Source organism: Bos indicus x Bos taurus, chromosome 18 (assembly GCF_003369695.1).
Source record: "Bos indicus x Bos taurus breed Angus x Brahman F1 hybrid chromosome 18, Bos_hybrid_MaternalHap_v2.0, whole genome shotgun sequence".
Taxonomy (NCBI): domain Eukaryota; kingdom Metazoa; phylum Chordata; class Mammalia; order Artiodactyla; family Bovidae; genus Bos; species Bos indicus x Bos taurus.
This window is the reverse complement of record NC_040093.1, coordinates 4,154,434-4,177,161: the sequence shown is the minus strand read 5'-3', so window position 1 is coordinate 4,177,161 and position 22,728 is coordinate 4,154,434. Positions and strand designations below refer to the sequence as shown.

Genomic DNA, 22,728 nt, shown 5'->3' with positions numbered 1-22,728 from the left:
ACCCCCACGTTGGGGGTTTAGTACTCGGATTCGCTGACTCCCCGACCCCCACGAGTCCCAAGGAACGTGCAGTAGACGTCTAGCGCCCCAGGCTCGCCGCAGCGCCACGCCCCATTTCGCGGAACATGCCGGGAGAGAAAGTTCTCAGCCGCGATGCCAGAACAGCCGATCCGCAGGCCCAGACTACAAGTCCCAGAGTGCATTGCGCCTCGCAACCCCGGCCCGGCCGTGGTTGCCCTTGGCAACAGAACCTGTCCCTCCTCCCCTCCCACCCCCAAGGAGCCGGAACTGGGAAGCGCTCTGGAGCCGGGGGAGGGACATACTGCCACCAGAGAGAGGCAGACTCTGGTAGGGAGACGGAGGGGAAGACAGGAGGAAACCTGACCGGGCCAAACGTTCGGAGAGACCCTCCCAACCCCCGGACGGAAATGCCCAGGGTATTTCAGAGCCGGTGGGGGGCGACAGACTCAATCAGTGAGAGACGTGGAGCGAAGGAAAGACCTTCCACCACCCCCCACCCCCCCCCACCCCCCCCCCGTCCCCAAGCTGAGAGGGATTCACAGAGACAGAGAGACATACGGAGTGGGTGAAGAAGGGACAAAAAGATAGAGCTGGAGAGGGGAGAAGGAAAAGGAGAGAGATCAGCTTAAATATTCAGAGAGAGACCCCCAGCGATGGATAGAGATTCAGAGTCAGAGAGTGGTCAGAGAGGAACAAGCACAGAGGAACGGAGAGGGACAGAGAGAAAGCATCTGCAAAGACCAGGGGAGAGAAATGCAAAGAACCAGAAAGAAGAGAATATAGAGAATGAGACAGGGAGAGAGACACCGATTGACTCTCAAAGAGAAAGACACGGAGGAAAGGGGAAACAAAGCTCCATAGAGACAGAGACAGGGAGGAAGAAGAAGAGATTCAGGGAGACAGACTTGGGAGTGAGAGGGAGAGACACCCCAAGACCCAGGAGCGGGGGGTGGTGGTCCACAGGAGGAGTGACAAACGTAGATGGAGACACACAGCGAAGAAGAAAGAGAAGTAAAAACAGAAATTCTCAGAGACAAGGAAAGGAACCCAGACCCAACCAGAGAAACAGAGAGAAAGCTATAGGGATACAGGGAGAGGAACAGAGGCCGAGGGAAAGGGACACTCCCGGAGGGAGACACAGACGTACAAAAATCACAAGAAGCCCAGAGGGAGAACTCGAGACTTGGGTGACATCCGAAAAAGTGAGACGCCAAGACTCCCTCCTGCTCACCGTTGGATCTCAGCACCAATACAAAGTTTGTACAATGAAACGGAGACAGTCAGACGGAGATCCTAGCGGAGCTGCGGTGGGCTCACAGGAGTCGCCGCGGCACCCTGGAGGGGGTCCGGACTGGGCTTGCGGCAGATTGGGGAGGGGGCAGGGCACAGCTCAGAGGATGCCCTCCCCCCCCCCCCCCCTCACCCGGCCTCCGGAGTGGGTGTGCGCACGTGTGTGTGTGTGTTGGAGACGGAGGGAATAGTCCCTGGGCTCTCCAGGAAGGGGGTTGGGGGACGCCTTTAAGCCGAAACCCCGCCCCTCGGTCGTCATGGCAACACCTCCCCCCGCCCGGGGCTCCCACATTTCAGCAGGTGCCGGAGCCGGAGCTCCCACCACCGCCGCCGCCCGTGCCTCCGGCTCCTCCGCGCCCGTGCTCTCGGCTCTCGCTCCCCCTGGCGGAGCCGGCGCGCCCCGGGGCTCCGCTCCCGGCCCCGCGCGCTCGGCTCCTGGAGGTGCCTCGCCCCTCTCACTCCCACCGCGGCATCTCCCGCCGGCTCTTCTGTCCTGCCGAGCCTCCGGCTAGTCGCCCTTCCACCTGTTTCCCCAGACAGGCAGGATCCCGGTCCCTGCTACGTTCCGGGGGCCATGTCCGGCCTGGGCCCCGGCGGAGGCGATTCAGAGGGCGGACCCCGGCCCCTGTTCTGCAGAAAGGGGGCTCTGAGGCAGAAGGTGGTCCATGAGGTCAAGAGCCACAAGTTCACCGCTCGCTTCTTCAAGCAGCCGACCTTCTGCAGCCACTGCACTGACTTCATATGGTGAGGGAGGGGGCTGAGGCCCCGGGGGATGGGGACCCTTAATGAGCAGGAAAGAGGGGGTTGCGGCCCTGGCTCCTGGCTCCAGGCTGGGCACGGGTTAGGGGCCGGCACTCCTGGGTCAGAGAGAGCGAGGCGGGGGTCCTGGCCTTCCGGGTCCGAAGGAACAGGCTGGGGGCCTGGGCTCCTGAGTCTGAAAGAAGAGGGACACGGACGAAGGGGACAGGATTTCGGGGTCCTGAGAAGAGGAGGCTAGCTGGGGTTCAGACTCCTGGGTCCGACGGGAGGGGGTGGGAGTACTCGGGCCTCCCACGACCTGCAGAGGAGAGGGGGTCCAGCACCCTTTTCTGCACTGACTTCAGATCCTTGACTCTCACAGGGGGATTGGAAAACAGGGTCTGCAATGTCAAGGTAAGAGCAGGGGACCTGGACTCCTGGGACCCTCGGGAGGGTGGAGGCTGGGGACCCGCAGCCTAGGCTGCTTGACACACGTGTTCGCTGGTCCCCAGAGAGGCGCGGGGGAGCGCGGGGCGGGGGGTGTGGCAGAGACATTGCCTGCAGTGGTGGGGGGAGCTCTGACGGCGGGGCCACCGCGGAGGTGGCACTGGGGGCCCCTCCCTCGGCCGGCTCCAGGTGGGGACAGATATTTGGAGAATCTGTTGCCATGGGAACAGGGAGATTTGGAAAAGGGGAGCTGAAGGGGGGGCTGGAGATGCAAAGTCAGAGCCCCCCCCACCCCCTACCCCAGGCTGCCATTGCCATGACAACACCACCCGTCCTAGGAAGGGGCAGGCCGGGTGGGGTCACCGATGGGCGGGTGGGGGCTGGGTGGGGCAGGCAGATATGGGGGCCGGGGGAGGGGGGGGCGAGTCCTAAAGTACCAGCTGCTACTGCTGAGAGCAGAGTGAGTCAGGGAGGGGGGGCGGGCCGTTGGCGTCGCCCCCAGACTCACTTCTGCCCAAGTTGATGCTCTTTCTCCGTTCTGTTGAAGGACCTCTCTGTGTCTCCCCCCTTCTAGTCTGCCTGCCTCTCTCTTCACTTTTTAATCTCTGTCCGTGGATCCTGCTTTCTCTCTCTGTCTCCATTTCTGCCCTCTCTGTGTCTCCCTCTCTCTCTCTCTGTCTCTGCCTCTGTGTCTCTGTCTCGTCTTTGGCTGTGTGTAGGCACTGGGCGCTCTGTGTTTCTCTGTTTCTGTGATTCTCTGCATCTCTGTTTCTCTGTCTGGGTCCACCTTTAGAATCTCTGTCTCTCAGTGTCTATCTGTCTCTCTCTGCCTGTCAAGGTCTCTGATTTTCTCTGTATTGAACCCTATGGAGATCCCTCTCACCTGGGTTTCTTTCTGTCTGGGTCTCCCCTCTTTCTGATTTTCTGTCCACTGGGGTCTCTCTCTGCTCTGGATTTCTATGATTTTCACCTTCAGTCTGCAGTTTTGTGGTTCATCGACGATGCCACGAGTTTGTGACCTTCGAGTGTCCAGGCGCTGGGAAGGGCCCCCAGACGGACGTGAGTGCCCGGACACCCGGTTCTCCCTCCTCGGGCCGCGCCCCCGCCCTCACCCCCTCGGCGTCCGTCCCAATTTCTCCTGCTATTTTTAAGGCTGGGAGGGAAGGGGGGCTGGAGAGATAGGGAGAGCTAGTCTGGCCCAGATTCCCTGCCCTTGGCCTGGAAAGGGGGAATGAGAGGGGACCGAGACTGGCTGGGGACCCAGGTGGGGGACAGAGAGGAGGCCTGGTGAGGGGACCTCGGCACTGGAGAAGGTTGGCTGTGATCCAGGAGTCAAGAGATTTAGAAAGCAGAAGGATGAGGGGCAGAGAGAGAGACAGAGAGGGAAATTGATGCAAGCACTGAGATCCTGAGATAAGACAGAGAGAGAACGCCCAGAGATGCAGAAAAAAAAGAGACCCAGGCAGATTGGGGGAGGGGGGAGAAAGCAAGAGCAGTGGAACAGAGTCAGCAGCATGGGAGGAAGGAAAAGGGAACCCAGAAAGACTGGGAGAGACAAACTCAGAGACGGAGGGGCAGACACTCAGAAAGGTTCACTAGGGTAGAAAATGGTAGATACGGGAAACTGCTTAGCAGGTACCGAGAAGGAAACCCAAGAGATCTTGTCATGTACACGCACACACATATATGCACTTATAGATGCCCCCTGTGTGTGCGCCGTGCACACAGACACCCATGTGCACACACACGGATGCATATTAGACCCCTGTGTGCACACACACACACAAATTCCCCCATGTTGCACACACATTTGTGCATGCACACGTCCCCCATGTACACACACACAGAAACAGACAACCATTCCCTCCCTCCTCTCCGCCCCCAACATCAAGGGGCTAACAAGAACTGTCCACCCTCCATGCCCACCCCTGATCCCTCCTGCACTCTCTGTCTGGCCCTGGGGCTCCTCTCTGTGAGCCTCAGTTTCACCCTCTATAAAGTGGGGTGACCATCTGGTGCTGACCTGGAGAACTTTCCGGCATGATGGAAGCATTCTGTATCTTTGTTGTCCAGCTGCCGACCACCGTAGCTAGCCGCCGAGGGATGGAAGTTTAAAATCCTGCTTGGTTTAGTCGCTAAGTCGTGTCGGGCTCTTTGCGACCCCCTTGTACTGTAACCCACCAGGCTCCTCTGTCCATGGGATTCTCCAGGCAAGAATACTGGAGTGGGTTGCCATTTTCTTCTCCAAAAAATCCTGCTTAATTTGAATTAATAAATAGCCACCTGTAGGATTTCCCTGATCCAATGGTTGACTCCACACTCCCACTGGAGATGGCAGAGGTTCAATCCCTGGTCAGGGAACTAAGATCCCACATGCCACGCAGAGCAGCCAAAAAAAAAGAAACAGCCACCTATAGTTAGGGCTCCTGTGTGGGATAGGCATCAATCTAGACGCCCCCAGGCTTGTTTTGACAGTTTAGTGAAGTCAGGCAGCATGAGACTAGCCCAGGGTTTGACACAGAGTTGGAGACGGTTTTATGGTTAGCAGATGGAGAAAGAGGCGGATTGAGAAAGAGAGAGAGCACACCACGGAAGTCCACGAGGCATTTTGCCAGCTTGTCAGGTCAAGAAAACTGAAGTTTAGAGGATATGACTTCCGAGAACAAGGTTGAGCTCCACTGTCTCCCAGCACCTATATGTATTATTTGCTGCCTTCACCTGTCCAGCTCCAGCACCACCAAACACTCGCATCTGATTTACCCAGGGCTCATTGCGTGCACTTAACAGGGATCTTGTATCTAGCGTAAGAATGAATCTTCTCAACAGCTTATAAAGTTAGGTATTGTTCCTGTCCCCATCTAACGGAGGCTCTTGGGCCAGGACACCTGGGCTTGAGTCCCACCTGCACCGCGTTTTGGTTCTGTGACCTTCCAGAAGTTAATTTCCCTCTCTGTCAATTTACAGACAGTTCCTTGTCTGTAAAATGGGGTTTAATAACCACACCCTTATCTGATAGGATTGTTTTAAGGACTGAATGAGCCAACTCCTTGGGTATGAATACCTGGTATGTAGCAAAAGGCAAAATACTAATTTTTATCATTGTAAAATTGTTACTATTCTTGGTGAGGAAACAAAGGGAAATAGTGTGGACAAGGCCTTTCCTCTGTATCTGGCTTTCTTTTTTCTCTGTGAAGCATTAAGCTTTTATTCTTGTCAGCAACACAGATCAAGGGCTTAAGAAGTGCTCAGGGCTCAAGATGCATGATTGCATTCCGTTTGCACAAGAACTCTTTCAGGGAGGGCTCATGGTCCCATTTTATGGGGAGGCTCCCTGAATTTCTCAAAAGGGTGGTGTGAGGGAAGATTACACAGCTGGGTCGTGGGCAGAGTCAAAATCTGAACCCTAATCTTCCTAATCGGAACGCCAGTACTGTCTCCTTTTTTAATAGCTACTTTCACCCTGAGAATAACCACAGCAGCTCCCATGTCAGGTACCCTGCTGGGAATTTTCAGCCACAGCAGCTCATTTCATGTGGCAGGAACACTGGGAGCTCGGGTCAGCTGAAGGTCTTTAGAGGTTCAGAGCATGCAACTGCCAACACCTTTCCCCACCCAAGTACAATTCAATCCCCACTAAACTTCAAAATAAAATCCTAAGAAGATCTTGAATGTTCACCCTATAAAACTCTTGCAATGCACTCATAGAAAATCGAATCTGGGTCTCCTGCATTGCAGGCAGATTCTTTACCATCTGAGCCACCAGGGAAGCTCCAAAGTGTTCGTCACTCATTTGTGTCTGACTCTTTCCGACCCCATGCACTGTAGCCCACCAGGCTCCTCTGTCCATGGAACTCTCCAGACAAAAATACTGGAGTGGATACCCATTCCTGTCTCCAAGGGATCTCTCCCACCCCTAAATCAAACCCAGGTTTGATTTGCACTGCAGGCAGATTCTTTACTATTGGAGCCACCAAGGAAGCCTGCTTAGAAAAATGCAAATATCAAATTATTTCATACTTAGACATTGCTGAGGGTGGAAGGAGAAATGCTTTTCCTGGTGTCTTAAATTCATGCTTAATTGGAATTGAGCTATAAGCACTGCTTCAAGAGATAGATTGTTTATTTCCATTGGGCAGATCAAGACACTGAGGCTCAAAATGGGGCATGTACCTGAAATCACACAAATGGGAAATGGCCCAGCTCTTGATTAAACCCAGGGCTACGTGGGGACTGCAATCAAATCGCTAGTAATAACCATGGCCATGATGATAGTAGTAACACTACCAAGCACATTTAACCAGACCCTGCTGTGTGGTTTACACTTAATCTTTGGGATACCTGGGTCCCTAAAACTGAAAGGGCACAGTCTGCATCCCACAAGGGGCTCAGAGAAGGCTGGTCATCATTGAGCAGACATTGAAAGAAGCTGACCATGAATAATCCGGGGTTCATGGTGGCCCACACGTCCTCAGAGAACAGCTTGTGGAAGACCATGGGGTAGGGACTGTGGGATCTTGGAAGCCTCCACTTCCTTCAGATTCTTCCCATATTCCACCTTGTTGGTACAACCTTCCTTGATCACTCTATTTCACATTTCAATCCCCCCTGCATCCCTAATAATGTGCATTCTCTGCTCCATCTTTGTCCAGAGCACCTATATCCATACCTCATACTATATATTCTAAGATTTTTTAATGGGGACTATTTGTTAAAGTCTTTATGGAATTTTGTCACAATATTGCTTCTGTCTTGTGTTTTGATTTTTTGGCCCCAAGGCATGTGGGTCTTAGCTCCCTCACCAGGGATGGAACAGGTACCCCCTGCACTGGAAGGCAGAGTCTTAACCACTGCACCACCAGGGAAGGCCCTATATATTTTATTTGTCGTGTTCATTTTGTCTCCCTCCACTAGAAAGTAAAGTCCACACGGACTGCAGTTTTTATTGGCTTTGCTCAGGGGCTGGGTCGTCGCACCAAGAAAGTGCCAGGCACACAGTAGGTGCTCCATAAATACTGGAGAGTGAATGATGAGGCGGAAGAGCAGGAAGCCTGGGAGAGCAGGGCTGAAGAGGAAGAGCGGTGGGGGCGGGGGAGTGGGTGGGGGCGGTGCTTGTTCAGGACCCCCTCTGGCCCGCCTTCTGACCGGCTCCTTCCGACCGCCCCCCACGCCAGGATCCCCGGAACAAGCACAAGTTCCGTCTGCACAGCTACAGCAGCCCCACCTTCTGCGACCACTGTGGCTCCCTGCTCTACGGGCTGGTGCACCAGGGCATGAAGTGTTCTTGTGAGTCTGCGAACCCAGCGCTTCGCGGCCCCTGCAAAGGCGCAGAGTCTGGGTCTCGAGTAACGCGCGTGGTGGTGGGGGGAGCGTGGAGGAGGGGAAGTGGGGTCTGGAGTTAAAGGCGGGACCCACAGTCCCACCTCCCAGTTCTGTCCCCCCGCCACCAGGCTGCGAGATGAACGTGCACCGGCGCTGTGTGCGCAGCGTGCCCTCTCTGTGCGGCGTGGACCACACGGAGCGCCGGGGCCGCCTGCAGCTGGAGATCCGGGCGCCCACTTCCGATGAGATCCACGTTACGGGTGAGACCCCGCCTCCTCGCCTGGCCCCGCCCCTTTCATCCCAGGGACTGGGTCGAGTCCACCCGAGCTGCCCACCCACTCTCACCGACCCAGGAAAGCCACGCCCCCTCACAAAGGTCACGCCCACACTGCTGACCCCGCCTGCACAGGCTGAGCCACCCGGCCATGCCCCTTTCTGCTCGAGGCCCCTGGTCTCCAGCCTTGCCTCTCATGATGGCTGTTGTAGGCATCAAGGTCCTGGGGGTGGAGGCGGGTGCGGACGAGAGAACAACTGGTCCCAAGTGAGGTTCCGATTTACTACATGGCTTCCCAAGTGGCACAAGAGACATAAGAGCCCTGGGTTCCATCCCTGGGTTGAGAAGATTTCCTGGAGGAGGGCATGGGAACCCACTCCAGTATTCTTGTCTGGAGAAACTCATGGATAGAGGAGCCTGGCGGGCTACAGTCCATGGGGTCGCAGAGTCGGACATGACTGAAGTGATTTAGCATGCATGCATTGGTGATATGGCCAGGATCCTAAGGGAGCCAGGGGCTTTGGATTTGATTTCTGGGTCACTGGCTAAGGAGAGGGCTTCATGCCCCATCTTCTGGGTACTGGAGAAGTAAGAGATTTTTTAAAAAAAGAAAGAAAAGGAAACAAAAAACATGGGTCATAGAAGAGGAAGTTGAAAGATTGGAAGTCATGACTGCTGGCTGGGGGAAGGCTCCAGGGCCTCTCCCTGGATCTTAACCCCATCTGCCCTCCTTCACCTACCCCCTCAGTTGGCGAGGCCCGGAACCTCATCCCAATGGACCCCAACGGTCTCTCCGATCCCTATGTGAAGCTGAAGCTCATCCCAGACCCTCGGAATTTGACCAAGCAGAAGACCCGCACGGTGAAAGCTACGCTAAACCCTGTGTGGAACGAGACCTTTGTGTTGTGAGTCTCGGCTGCAGGGGAGGCCCAGTGATGACTAACAGAGAACGGTCTGAGAGTCCTAGTGGCCCACAAGACTACAGAGAGCAGGTGTTAGGATAGGAGGAGCCCCGCAAAGGGAGAAGAAGGCGGTGGGAGGAGAAAATGAAGTGACTGAGGAAGAGGGATGGAGACACAGAAGGTGACCGTTTTAGAGCTAAGACAGAGATCAGAGAGATTAGACAGACCCTGAGACTCAGAGGAAGAAACATCAACCCAGGGAGAGACACAGACGGCATGGGGCGGGGTGTGATAGGTGGGCGGCAGGAAGAGAAAGAGAAGCCAACTGAGAGAAAGACAGAAGGACGGTTCTGGAGGGAGAATAGGAGAGATCCGGAGAGAAAAGCCCAGAGGCAGAGATGCGAAAGACCAGGGAGGGGGGCTGCGAGAGCCGTCTAGGTTGACTTCGGGCCAAGGCAGGGACAGGGACCCTCTTCGGGAGGACTAGGGTTGGGAAGACACTCCGCAGAGCAGGAAAGAGGCCCCAGCTCAGGAGGTTTGCCGGCTCCTCCAGCATCGAGGATACGGAGGTCGGGGAGCCACGAGCTGGCCCCTCACTGCGCCCCGCTCTCCCCGCAGCAACCTGAAGCCGGGGGACGTGGAGCGCCGGCTCAGCGTGGAGGTGTGGGACTGGGACCGGACCTCCCGAAACGACTTCATGGGCGCCATGTCCTTCGGCGTCTCGGAGCTGCTCAAGGCGCCGGTGGACGGCTGGTGAGGGGCGGGCGGGGGCGGGGCTCGGCGCCGACACCCGCGCCTCCATCCCCGGGGCTGTGGTCTCTCTCCGCCCGGACGCCATCGTCTCGGCCTCCCTGGGCTGTTTTAACCTTTTCCCCCCGTCCCTCTCTTCTTATCTCACTCTTTCTTTCGCTATTTCCGTCTCTCCATCTCTTACCCCCTTTTGATGTCTCTGCCTCTCCCTTGGGTGCCCGCCCCCCGTGCCCCATCCGTCTTCCCAACCTCCCCCCTCCCTCCCGCTCTGGTCTCCGTCTGTATGTCAGGTACAAGTTACTGAACCAGGAGGAGGGCGAGTATTACAATGTGCCGGTGGCTGACGCCGACAACTGCAACCTCCTCCAGAAGTTCGAGGTACCCAGACCCCGACTTCTCCAGCCCCCAACCCCCCGGGGAGCGCAACCTCCCACAGTTCAGAGCTGGCCTTCCCCAGACTCCATCACTGCTTGCCAACTGATCCGGGGACGAAAATTCCCAGAAGACCCTGGAGTTCTTTCTGCTTTTCTAAGGGAGTGCTGGGAATTAGAATTCCCATCCATCCCCAGGACTTCCCAGGTGGCGCTAGTGGTAAAGAATCCTCCTGCCAATGCAGGAAACACAGGAGAGGCGGGTTCAATTCTGGGTCGGGAAGATCCCCTGGAGGACATGGCAACCGACTCCAGTACTCTTGCCTGGAAAACCCCATGGACAGAAGAGCCGGGTGGGCTACAGTCCATTGGGTCGCTAAGAGTCGGACACGACTGAGCAACTAACACACACACACATCCATCCCCATGGCTTGGGGATCGGGGGGTCCCTCTCCCCTGCTTTAGGGCCATCGCCTACCCCTCCCAGAAGGCTCTGACTCTGACTTTCTTCTCTCTCAGGCCTGTAACTACCCCCTGGAACTATACGAGGTGAGAAAAGCCAGAGGCTTGGGTTGGAGGCAGCTTCAGTCCTGTGGTCTGTATCTCATCCCTCTCATATCTGTCTGCATTTCCACATGTGTGGGTGGAACTCATACCATTCCTAGGTCTTGTATTTGCTGAGTAATTGGAGTGCTCTGGAGGTCAGTCTGACCCTCAGGCAACCCCTAAAGGTAGGGACAGCATCACAGATTCCTTAGATCCAAGGGCCCACAGTCCTGAGGCTCTAGGACCCTGTAGCTATCAATTCTGGGTCCCGTGTTTCTGGCATTCCATGGGCTGTGGGGCCTGGCTCTGGAATTCTGTGGTCTGTCATTCTGGGCCTGTGGTTCTCGGATTCTGTGGCGACACTTCTGTTTCTTCCTGGCACTGAAGGAGGAGCAGAGCTCTAGGGGATGTAGGTCCAAAACAGGGTTCTCTCTGCCACCTCCACCTCCCAAGGCAAGTGTATTTATGCCCATCGCGTTGCAGTCTTCAGCGTTACTGTTGTTGGGGAATGGTAGGAGGACCACAGCCGATGGGAGGATCCTGGTAACCCTGCTGCTACTGGTACCCTTGGGGAGCTTCCATCGTGCCCTGACTCCCCTCTGGGCTGAATCAACCTTGGGGAGCAAAGGTCAGGATCTTACCAAGGCCTTACCCAGCCTCCCCACCCCCCCCCAGCTCCCCACCCCACTGCGCGCCTCTCCATGAGGCGGCCAGTAGCATCTGTCATTCCACCCTGTAAAGGTTCAGGAAAGGGGCTCTCGCAGACCCAGGCCCTTCTCTGTTCCTGACTTTGTGGGTGTGTCCCCCCTCGAGTGGCCCCTAAGGACCCTCTCTTGTTGGGTGAGGACCGTGCAGGGCCACCCCCAGAACAGCGTCAGCCTGTGAACTGGAAAAGCCAAAGGCGTCTGAGGAATTCCCAAGGGCGAGCTGTGTGTGTGTCTGGGGTACTTTCGGTTTCACAGGTTTCCTGCCCAGGACAATCCCTGGGTCGGGAAGAGAAGATCCCCTGGAGGAGGAAACAGCAACCCACTCCAGTATTCTTGCCTGGAGAATCCCATGGACAGAGAAGGCCTGGCGGGCTACAGTCCCTGGGGTCACAAGAGTCGGACACAACTTAGCGACTAAGCTACAGGCACCCAGGAAGCACAAGGTTAACCCAGTCTGGCAGGGGCTGGGGGAGGTGATCAGGGAGGACTTTCCTGAGGAAGGGACACCTGAATTGCTCCTTGAGTTTTTCTGTCCATTTCTCACTGTGGCCTTTCTCTCCTCCATTGGTTTTTGGTGTGTTTTTTTTTGTTTTTTCACTTCCTGAACACCTATTTCCTGAACTTTTACGTAAGTCATGCCCTATTCTGGGAGTAGAATCAGGCCATTCCCTGGGGAGCTCCACTTTCAATGAAAGTTACAGATAGAGAAGGAATGTATTTGATCATGGAGATGGCCTCCGGCACTGGGGAGTCCTAAACCTCTGGCAAGACCTGAGCAAGTCAGAGAAAAACTTCATCAACAGGAAGTACAGGATTCCCTGGGTAAAGGAGAAGGAGGACAGATTTCCAGGCCAAGGAAAGAACAGGTGCCCTCTCTCTCTCTTCCCTGGTCGCTCAGACAGTAGAGAATCTGCCTTGCAGCGCAGGGGACGTAGGTTGACCCCTGGGTGGGAAAGATTCCCTGGAGAAGAGAAGGGCAAACCCACTCCAGTATTCTTGCCTGCAGAATTCCATGGACAGAGAAATCTGGCAGGCTACAGTCCATGGGGTCCCAAAGAATCGGCTATGACTGAGCGACTAACACTTTCACTCTGGCATTGCTTCTTTCAAAACAACATATTTTTACTTGAGCCCTCTGTGTGCCAGGCATGGTTCTAATCACTGGGGATATAGCAGCAAACAAGAAGAGAGAAGGAAAAAAGTACACTCCTGCTCTCCTGGGAGGAAGACATTAAACAAAATAAAGGCGCTGATGATCCTGTTAGAGAAAAAGAAGCGCTAAAGATAGGGAGTGCTGTTCGGTGAGATTTTACAATAAGCGGGGAAGGCTTCACCGAGAAAGTAACCACTGGGCAAAGACGGAAAGGAGATGAAATAGTGAGCCATAAGGATGGCGGAGAGCCTTCCCCGTGGAGGGAAGGTCACATGCAAAGGCCCTGAGGTGGGAGCAAGCCAGCAATGTCTGGGTTCAATCCCCAGTCAGGGAACTAGATCCCATGTGCCGCAGCTAAGACCTAGTGAACCTAAATAAGTTCATTTTTTAAGTAATTAAATAGACCAAGTGAGATGGGAGGCCACTAAAGGTGGCCCGAGATGGTTTTGATTTGGACAAGAGGACTGCCTCTGTGTCGAGAGCTGACGGTAGGAGGAGGAAGAAGGCATCGGGGAGGCTGGCCCAGGGAGGCAATTATGGTAAGCGTGTTCAGGTTCTGGATGTGCTCTGAAGTTAGAAGCACTGGACCTGCATTCAGCACTCAACTCCAGACCCAAGCCACCTGCTGGGTGATGGTGGAGAGGCACAAAGGAGGGAGACACAGTCTCTGGCATTAATGAGTTTTGATTTCTGGCTCTGCTTTTTACCTGCTGTGTGACTGTGTGACTTTTTACCTGCTGTGTGACTTACCTTCTCTAAGATGGGAGATCGGGTGGTGGTGCTGATGGGGAGGATTGATGGCATATAGTAAGCTGTCTAAGTGCTAGCTGAATACCAAACTCCCCAGGCAAGCATGCTGAGTCTCTTCAGTTGTGTCCGACACTTGAGACTGAAGCCTGCCAGGCTCTTATGTCCATGGGATTTCCCAGGCAAGAATCCTGGAGTGGGTTGCCATGCCCTCCTCCAGGGGATCTTCCCGACCCAGGGATTGAACTCACATCTCTGATGGATGTCTCCTGCATCGTCAGGCAGGTTCTTTACCAGTAGTGCCACCTGGGAAGTCCAGTGTTAACCGTTCAGTCATGTCCAACTCTTTGTGAACCCAAGGACTGTAGCTTGCCAGCCCCTTCTGACCATGAGATTCTCCAGGCAAGAATACTGGAGTGGGTTGCCATTTCCTTCTTCAGGGGATCTTCCTGACCCAGGGATCAAACCCAGGTCTCCTACATTGTAGGCAGAGTCTTTACTGTCTGAGCCACAAAGAAAGCCCAATAAAACCTGCAGGCTATGGGTGAAGTCAGAAAAAGTCCTAAACCAAAGATGGGTGTGGAAACAGCGTTTCTTCTCTCTCCATCTTTCCGTTTCTGTCTCTCTCCCCTTCTCTGTTTTCCCTGGATACTGTCTCTCTGAGGGGCACCCCCTTACCCCCTTCCGGGGTCTGACTAGCTCTGCATGTCTTCCCTTTCTCACAGAGGGTGCGGACGGGTCCCTCTTCATCTCCCATCCCCTCCCCATCCCCCAGTCCCACCGACTCCAAGCGCTGTTTCTTCGGGGCCAGCCCTGGACGACTGCACATCTCCGACTTCAGCTTCCTCATGGTTCTAGGAAAAGGCAGTTTTGGGAAGGTTGGATTCTTGGGGCTCTGGGGGAGGGGTCGGGTTTCTTAGAGATGAAATCAGGGTTGGGGCGGGGGAAACTAGGCTTCTGAGCCCCAAAGATGGTTTGATGGTGCCTCTGAGTTCCTGGAGAAGAGAGGCCTAAAGATATGGATACTTGTCCTGAAGGAGTAGCTGGCCACGTCAGGGCACCTGGTCCCCCGTGAGTGAGAGGGGGGGACCCGGGATTCTGTTTCTTTGTCTCCTTGAAAGGGAAGGCTAGGGACCAGCGCTCTGGGTTCCCAAGATGGACTAGGCTTCTGTCCCTAGGTGATGCTGGCCGAGCGCCGGGGCTCCGATGAGCTCTACGCCATCAAGATCCTGAAGAAAGACGTGATCGTCCAGGATGACGACGTGGACTGCACCCTGGTGGAGAAACGCGTGCTGGCTCTGGGGGGCCGAGGCCCGGGAGGCCGGCCGCACTTCCTCACCCAGCTTCACTCCACCTTCCAGACCCCGGTGCGAAAGGATGGGGCCTCAGGCTGGCTCAGGGGCCCTGCCTCATCTCCACCACCGCCCCCCACCGCCCCCCCCCGCCCCGCCCCGCAACCCCCCCCCCCCCCGCCCCGCCCCGCAACCCCCTAGATACACTCAGCACTGGATTTGAGAGTCTGAGTTTGGGGGAGGGCAGAAGACCTCAGTGGACTCTGAAGGGGCGTGGCCGGCTCCTCAGTGGGTGTGGCCAGCACCCAGGGGGCTTGGAGGGCGTGGCCAGAGCACCTGGAGCCTGAGTGGGCGTGGTCTGAACTCCCTAGGGGTTGAGTGGGTGTTTCTGGAGTACTGGGTTCTGGAGTAAAGGAGTGCGTGGAGAACGTCTCCTGAGTGAGCTTGCCTACAACTGGGCTCTGCGTGATGAGGCTGTCACTCGTGGGTTCTTAGTTAAGGAGTCATCAGAAATAAGGCGTTTCCGAAGACTGAAATGGGACAACAAGTCAGAACTGTCAGAGGTTAGAGAGGGCGTGACTCTACTTTGAAGAGCTCTGAGTGGGCGTAGCCAGCTTCCTGGATTTTTTTTTTTTTTTTTAATTGGGAATTCCCTTCTGGTCTAGAGGTTAGTACTCCATACTTGCACTGCAGGGGGCCTGGTTCGATCCCTGGTTGGGGAATTAAGATCCCCGCAAGCCGGCAAGGTGCAGCCAAAAATTAAAAAGTAATTTAAAAATTAGTATCATTCACAAGTGAAGTCTGAACAGCTTTGGTCCCTAGCAGGTGGCCAAGACTGGATGTGTGAGTGAGTGGATATGGAAAGAGGTTTCAGTTTTCCTGAGATTTCAAGCAAATGGTGGACCTCAATCTTAAATCCTGGGAAGGGAGGAGGGGAACACCCAACAGTTCAGAGTAACAGAGGATGGAGTGGGTAGAGATTCTGTGATGGCAGGTAGGCGTGGACAGTTGCTCTGGATTTCTGATTGCATGGGCCCAGAGCCTTCTGCGTTGGTCTGGAGTGGGCAGGAATGGACGTTTCCCTCCCCTGGTGGGCGTGCCCTTGCCTCTAAGCCCCCGTCCACCCCCTCCCCAGGATCGCCTGTATTTTGTGATGGAGTATGTCACCGGGGGCGACTTGATGTACCACATTCAACAGCTGGGCAAGTTTAAGGAACCCCACGCAGCGTAAGTCTTGGCCAAGAGAGGAGGGTGGGGGGGAAGCGAAAGGGAGCGGTGTCCCGCCTCTGGCTTCCTGACCCCGCCCCCCGTCCCCTCCTCCAGGTTCTACGCTGCAGAAATCGCCATCGGCCTCTTCTTCCTCCATAACCAGGGCATTATCTATCGGTGAGCAGCCCTGGGCTTTCAGTGGAGAGAATCGGACCCCCTAGAAGGGAAGGGATTCAAATTTCACGGCTCCAGGCTGTTGAACTCTCTCCCCTTCCTGCAATTCCTACCCACTGCACCCCAACCCACCCACAGGGACCTGAAACTGGACAACGTGATGCTGGATGCCGAAGGACACATCAAAATCACCGACTTCGGCATGTGTAAGGAGAACGTCTTTCCCGGGAGTACCACTCGCACCTTCTGCGGGACCCCGGACTACATAGCCCCCGAGGTAACCCCACCTCCGCCGCTCTTAGTGCTCTCCATGCTCGCTGCGTGGATATGCCTGGGAGGCTAGTGTTCGTAATGTGGGGAACTGACCCCGGGGTCTTCACGGGAGTCATGGACTGTTCCAACCGTGTTGAGTATTGTAAGTGTGCAGGGCTGGGTCTCTAAATAGGCAAAGTGGGCAGGACTTGTGGGTGAATGTTCCGAAAGAGCAGGACCCCCTTTAGGGATTCTGGAGAACAGGACCTGTTATTGGACCATTCTAAGAAGCTGGGGGAAGAGTCCCGGTGTACTCTGAGGGGGTGGGGCCCATCCCACTAGAACATTAGGCTTGTGGAGGCTGTCCCCTGAATATTTCAAGTGGGCAAGAATCTGCTCTTTGTTGGGGAGGTGGGGCTAATGATCTGACTGAACATAAGCAGACTAAGAGCAGGTCCCGACTTTTCTCCTTGGGAGAGGTGGGGTTGATGCTGCTGTCCTTGACCTTTCCTGGTGACTCCGTGCTACTGCCTGAGTAACCAGTGCCAATGGTTTCAAAACATAGCTGCTGATCAGCATCACCTGGGAAGATGTTGAAAAATACACACACTTCCTGCCTCTGACTCTGGTCTGTTGTGGCTGGAATTCTTCAGGGCTGGCAGCAACTATCTTTAAGCAATCAAGAATCTGGTATGTGTCCAGATTTAAGACTCTCTGGTCTCTGAAGTTCTGTGCTGTGCACCTGACATTGTAAGGAGAGAGTTCAGTTATCTAGATATTCTAGAGGGTGGGCGGAACTTGCAACTTAGTGCTTAGCTCGACTTTATATTGGAACCAAAGGAATGTTCTGAGTAGGTAGAATCTGCTTCTCAAATGTTCCAAAGGATGGAGCCAAAGCGTTCTGAGTGGGAAAAGTTTGTGCTGAAAGCATTTAAAGTTGGGTAGGGTTTCCAGGTGGTGAAGCTAGAGGGGCCCACGTTTTCTTAAAACACAATGACCGTTGCTCACCTTCCTCCCTCTCTTGCTAGATCATTGCCTACCAACCCTATGGGAAGTCTGTGGATTGGTGGTCCTTTGGGGTTCTGCTCTACGAGATGTTGGCAGGACAGGTAAGGGATGCTGGGGAGAGGCTGGTTTGGCTAATGGCAACACAGAAGGGGTGCCACCTGTTACATGGCCTGTCTCAGGAGGAGCAGGTCAGGAAGGGTTGTCTTTAGGCTGAGTGTAGGAAGCTGTGGGGACGTCAGTCAAATAGAAGAGAGCTCTCCATGGTTCTGAAACATTAACTTCCCACAGGCTGGGGGGTTCTTCCCCCTTTTTGTGTCTTGGACCCCTTTCTCAGAACAATGCTTTTAAATACATCAAATAAGACAATAGCATTACGGAAGAAGTCAATCATATTGAAATCTGGCTATCAAAATGTTAAAGGCTTAATTGAATATAATTTAACCAAGTAAATAAATTTAACTGTGTATGGTTGTCTAAGGGTATTAGAATATGGACTTATATGTGACTTCCTACTAATGAATTAAATGGCATTAAATAGTAATATCTCACAGGAATAGGAAGTAAGTAGGAAGGCCTGTCAGTAATTTTAAAGTAGAGATGACTGGGGGTTTTTTGGTGTTTTATTTTTATTTTTTTTTTTTTTTGAGATATCTGCAACTCTTATATGATAAGAAAATATCGGTGATTTCCATCAGTGATAAAGTCACAACTACTACTGCTGGGGTTTCTTTCCTACATTTATAAGGCTGAATTTCAATTTTAGATTTCAAAAAATAAGGATGCATGTTTTTTTCCCATCCAAATTCAAGGACGCCCCACTCAGTTGTAGAAACAGACTCCCTAGACCCCACATTAGAATCTTTGTCTGGATACTGCTTTTCCAAATCTGAGAAGACTGGAGGCCACTCATCCAGCCAAGAAAGTGCTTTTATAGTTTTTTCCTGCAGTTTTTCTCTCTTCTATTTAAATGACACATTGCCTAATTAACACCTTGCTGATTTACATAGCAGATAAAGAGAGACAGAGCAGCAAAGAGGTGCAGAGAGCTGAAGCATCTGAGATAGAAAACAAGAGCCTCTGAGAGTGGGAAAGACATAGCTTTAGCGGTCTGGTCACGTTTTTCTCTAGCAATTCGGGACCGCCCCCACCCCGGGGCGGGCTCTGCTTGTGGTGGGCAGTGAGGGCAGGAAGGTGGGGCCAGGTAGTCAGGCCTCTGACTCTTTAACGCCTCTACTTTCTTAGCCCCCCTTTGATGGAGAAGATGAGGAGGAGCTGTTTCAAGCCATCATGGAACAAACTGTCACCTACCCCAAGTCGCTTTCCCGGGAAGCTGTGGCCATCTGCAAGGGGGTGAGAGCCCCCTGACTTCCAGATTCTCCAGGCCCAGCACCTACACGCCCCACGGCTGCCATCCAGGACTGCCCACGCAGTGTCTCTGCACATTAGGAAAAGGCTCCCACTCCTCAAGTCGGTTTACTTCCATCTGCTGAAAAAGTTTATATAGCACACTGATCTTGTTAGAACAATCACATCCTGCCTTGCTGCCCCAGGCAGTCCACGGGCGGCCTCTACCCTGTCCTGTGTTTCCCCCCCACCCCCCAGCTCCGGGCAGGCAGCGCTGAGCCGAGCGGGTCAGTCGAACCTAACTCCTGCCACTTTTCCTCCAGTGGGATCTGGGGCAAGTCACCAAAACTCTGGGAGCCACCGTCTCCTCCTCCGGGGTTGTGGTATTAAGGCAGGAGAAGGAGCCTAGCCTACAGCAGTTGTTAGCAGGCTTCTGCTTCGAGCTCCTGTCTCCACGTCTCTCTGACCACATCTCTCTCTCTCGGCTTTTGTCCCATTCCTCTGCCTCCATCTGCACATGATGGGGCTTTCTGTGTCATTGCCTTGTTTTTTTTTTTCTTTTTCTGTGTCCTTCGGGATCTCTGTTCACCTTTTCCATCTTCGTCCTCCTCTTTCTGGGTCTCTATTACCTTCTCACCAACCCCTCTTCACACACACACACGCAATCCTCCTTCTGGGTCTCTCTCATCTTCTTTTTCTGGGTCTCCATCTTCCCCTTTCTCTGAGTCCCCTCCTTCATATGGGGTCTTCATCCCTCTCTCTGGGTGCTTGTTTCCTGGGTCTCCACCCTCCTCTCTTTGTGGGCTTCCGTCTCTCCCACCCCTTCCCATCTTCTCCCTTCTCTCTTCTCCTACCTCCTCCTCCCTTCTCTGTTCTCCCCACTGAGTCTTTCCCTCTTTCTGGGTCTCTGTTCCCCCTTTTCTCTGGGTCTTCTCTCTTCCGCCTTCTCCTTCTCTGCCACTTTCCCTCTGGGATGTTTTCCCCGATCGTCTTCCTCTCTTTCTGGGTTCTCTGCCGCTCACACCTTCACATCCTGATCTTGCTCCTTTCTTTGTCTGTCCCTGGGTCTCTGGGTTTGAGTTTCATTTACCCCATCTCATTTATCCCCCCTTCTCCTTTATCCCCCCTTCTCCTCTTTCTCTCTTCCTCTCTTCACCCCCTCATCTCTGCACCGCGCCCTCCCCCCACTGTTGGTTCTTCTCTTTCTGGATCTCCGTGCTTGTCTCTCTCTATTCCTCCTTCCTCGTCTTCCCCTCCACCCCCGTCTTTCTCTGGGCTTCCTTGTCTGGGACTCTGTCTGTCTGTCCGTCTCTCTCTGTGTTCCCTGCAGTTCCTCACCAAGCACCCGGCCAAGCGCCTGGGCTCAGGCCCCGATGGAGAGCCCACCATCCGCGCTCACGGCTTTTTCCGCTGGATCGACTGGGACAGGCTGGAACGATTAGAGATCGCGCCTCCGTTCAGACCCCGCCCGGTCAGTCCCCTCCCGGGAACACCATGCTGGCCCCTAAGAGGGTGGACCAGCCACGCGTTCCGACGCTTCACGTTTCCCTCCCGGTGTTTTCCACAGTGTGGCCGCAGCGGCGAGAACTTCGACAAGTTCTTCACTCGGGCGGCGCCGGCGCTGACACCCCCTGACCGCCTGGTTCTGGCCAGCATCGACCAGGCTGAGTTCCAGGGCTTCACCTATGTCAACCCGGATTTCGTGCACCCGGATGCCCGCAGCCCCATCAGCCCAACGCCTGTGCCAGTCATGTAATCCCACCTGCCGCCACCAGGCGTCCCCACGGCTCCCTCCTCCGCCCCGGCTTTGGCCCTCGCCTCACCATGCCACCCGCCTTTCCAATTCTAGATATGGCTCCCCAGCGTTCTGGCCTCTGCCCCGCCCCCCCGGGTTCTAGCCGCCCCGCCCAAGCGTTCCTGGCTTTCCGCACTCCCAATACAATCTCTAGAGTCTTACCGTGTGCTAGATTCTGCTGCTGTTGAGCCCTAGATTCTGACCTGCCTGAGCGTCCTGGACTCTGTTCCATCAACTTACAGAACTGCCAACACCATCCCAATTCTCCTTTTTTTGTTTTGTTTTGTTTTTCCTTCTTCTTCTTCCTGGGAAACAGTCTCATGGGATGGGCTGTTCTAGACTAGGATTCCAGAACATCCCCCCACCTCCGAGGCCCCTCCCACCTCCGCTCCAGTTCCAGAGTAAGTGGGAGGCTGTGCCCCCTTGCTCCAGTGCCCCTGTTCTGCGCTCTAGGGATTCCTGGGACATACGGAAGATATTCCCCGCCCCTGTTCTCTGTCAGCTTTTGTCCTAGGCTCCCCCACCCCTAGACCTATCACCGCATGGCTCCTCCAGTCCTGCTCGGAACCCCACCTCTACCCAAATGCCTGCCACTCTCGGGACTCTCCGTGCCCCCTCTTCCGCCCAGCCACAACTGCTGGAGAATAAATTTGGGATGCTTATGTTCAAGTGTTTGGATGTTTTTCTTCTAAACTTGGAGAATGAAGGGGGATGGAGGTGGGACAATGACTGTACATAGAAACACACACACACACACATACAGAGGCTGAGTAGAGGCTGCAGAGAGAGAGGAGGGAAACGCAGAGACCCATAAAGTGAGAGAAGATACCCACAGCATGACAGCAAACAGCAGAGACCCAGAGAAAGCAGAGACACAAAGAGAGGACCAAAGTGGACATGTGAGGGAAGAGGCAGTTGTACGCACAGACAACTGAGCGTGTCAGGCAGAGATCGGGAGCACAGAGACACAAGCACGCACCCATTTGCCCAGAGCAAGGTAAAGCTCCCAGGCACACACAGGACACGCTGAGACCCGGAGGCCGGGAAGTCGGAAGAGGGAGGAGGAAAGGCAGCCCTGCCATTAAGAGACCTTACGACAGAGAAACCTGTGAGCTTAAGGATCCGCGACGTGAGGCGAAGGGCGGACGGACGCACCCTGCGGGCGTCTTTCCCTTGACCCACTTGCGAGTGAGGGGCGTGGAGAGGACAGTCCCAATAGACTACACTTCCCAGCAGACCCTGTGGCAGACCCTCCCCCCAGGCGCGGCCCCCGCCGCCGCCAGGACTGATGGGAAGTGTAGTTCCTGGATATGGGGACAGGCCCGCGGAACGGTGTGCTTCTGTCTGCGTTTGGAGGGGACTGAGCCCCAAAGCTTCACAGGCTCCCTCGGGGAGCTCCGGTGTCTCCTCGTCCCCGCAGACTCCTGGGTTCCCGAGACTCGGTCTAGCTGGATGCTGGGGCTCCCCCTGTCTCCCCCCCAGCACAGCCGCGGGGCCCCCATCCGTGCCCGCGGCCCCCAACCCTTGCTCCGACCCTCGGCGGGCGGCCTGCCCCTTTAAGAGTGGCCCCGCTGACATCACGGCGGGGGTGGGGGGGTGCTGGCCCGGCTCCCGGCTCCGCGGCGGCTGCAGGACGCGGCTCCGCTCTGCGCCCGCCCGCTGCTCAGGGGACCCCCGGCCCGGGACGCCCCCTCCCGTCTCCTCCAGCCGCCCAGACCCCAGGCTGCGCCCCCACGCCTGGCCAGAGCCCCAGTCTTCTCAAGGGACCCCCAGGACCACCCCTGCTGTCTATCCGTCTCAGGGTCTCTCCTCTCTTTTTCTGCCCCTCTCTCTTTCTCTCCCTCCCTGTCTCTCTCTCTCTCTCTACCTCAAGGTCTCTGGGTCTCAGCATCTCTCCGCCCAAAGGCCTTTGACAGTCTACCTGTCTCTCTCTCTCTGTGACCTCTCCACTTGCTGGAGCCCAGAATCTCTGAGCCTGGGGGAAGAGGGGGCCTGCCTAGATCCGATTTCTGCCTCTCCATCTCTCTGTCTCTTCCAGGCCATCTCTGTGTCTCTTCTAGTCTCCAGACCCGGGAGTCTCAGAATTTCACAGCCTCCGGGTCTCAGTTCTGGGCAGACTCTCTGCCTCCCCGTGTGCCCCTGCCCCTCTCGGGCTCCCCTGCCTCTGTTTCTATTCTCTCTCGCTCCCTGCCTCCCCCATTCTCAAGGCCCATCTCCCTCCCTCCCCGCATCCAATCCCCCCTCCTCCTTTCCTGCCCCTCCCCTCCTCCGCAGTAGCCAATGAGCGACCGCCGGTCCCAGCTCCCGGCGTCGTCCGCCGAGTGAGGCCGCGGGCGCGGGGGGTGGGGGGTGGGAGGCCGGGAGGGGGCCGGGACGCCGGGCTCCGGGG

General features: G+C 55.3%; 1 protein-coding gene across 3 annotated transcripts; it reads left to right on the top strand.

Annotated features, from left to right (window-relative positions):
- Positions 1–419: 419 nt before the first annotated feature.
- Positions 420–21,001, top strand: PRKCG (protein kinase C gamma). 3 transcript variants are annotated; one of them, XM_027514818.1, is made up of 19 exons: positions 420–437; positions 1,848–2,055; positions 2,432–2,463; positions 3,473–3,555; positions 7,668–7,779; positions 7,944–8,075; positions 8,838–8,994; positions 9,610–9,744; positions 10,032–10,119; positions 10,632–10,661; positions 13,991–14,143; positions 14,444–14,632; positions 15,693–15,784; positions 15,881–15,943; positions 16,079–16,217; positions 17,221–17,301; positions 18,443–18,550; positions 19,875–20,015; positions 20,112–20,419. In XM_027514818.1, the coding sequence occupies exons 2-19, from the start codon at positions 1,886–1,888 to the stop codon at positions 20,298–20,300; spliced, it is 2,094 nt and encodes a 697-aa protein (XP_027370619.1). In that variant the 5' UTR covers positions 420–437; positions 1,848–1,885; the 3' UTR covers positions 20,301–20,419. The 3 variants fall into 3 exon arrangements, with proteins under 3 accessions (XP_027370619.1, XP_027370617.1, XP_027370618.1); XM_027514816.1 differs by lacking the exon at positions 420–437 and adding an exon at positions 1,606–1,752; XM_027514817.1 differs by lacking the exon at positions 420–437 and having other exon boundaries at positions 1,608–2,055; positions 20,112–21,001.
- Positions 21,002–22,728: the final 1,727 nt, after the last annotated feature.

Coding starts and splice junctions, on each gene's coding strand:
- PRKCG (XM_027514817.1), top strand. CDS start 1,886: ATGTCCGGCCTGGGCCCCGGCGGAGGCGATTCAGAGGGCGGACCCCGG. Junction 9,745..10,031: donor AAGGCGCCGGTGGACGGCTG/GTGAGGGGCGGG, acceptor TCTGTATGTCAG/GTACAAGTTACTGAACCAGG. Junction 17,302..18,442: donor ACGAGATGTTGGCAGGACAG/GTAAGGGATGCT, acceptor CTACTTTCTTAG/CCCCCCTTTGATGGAGAAGA.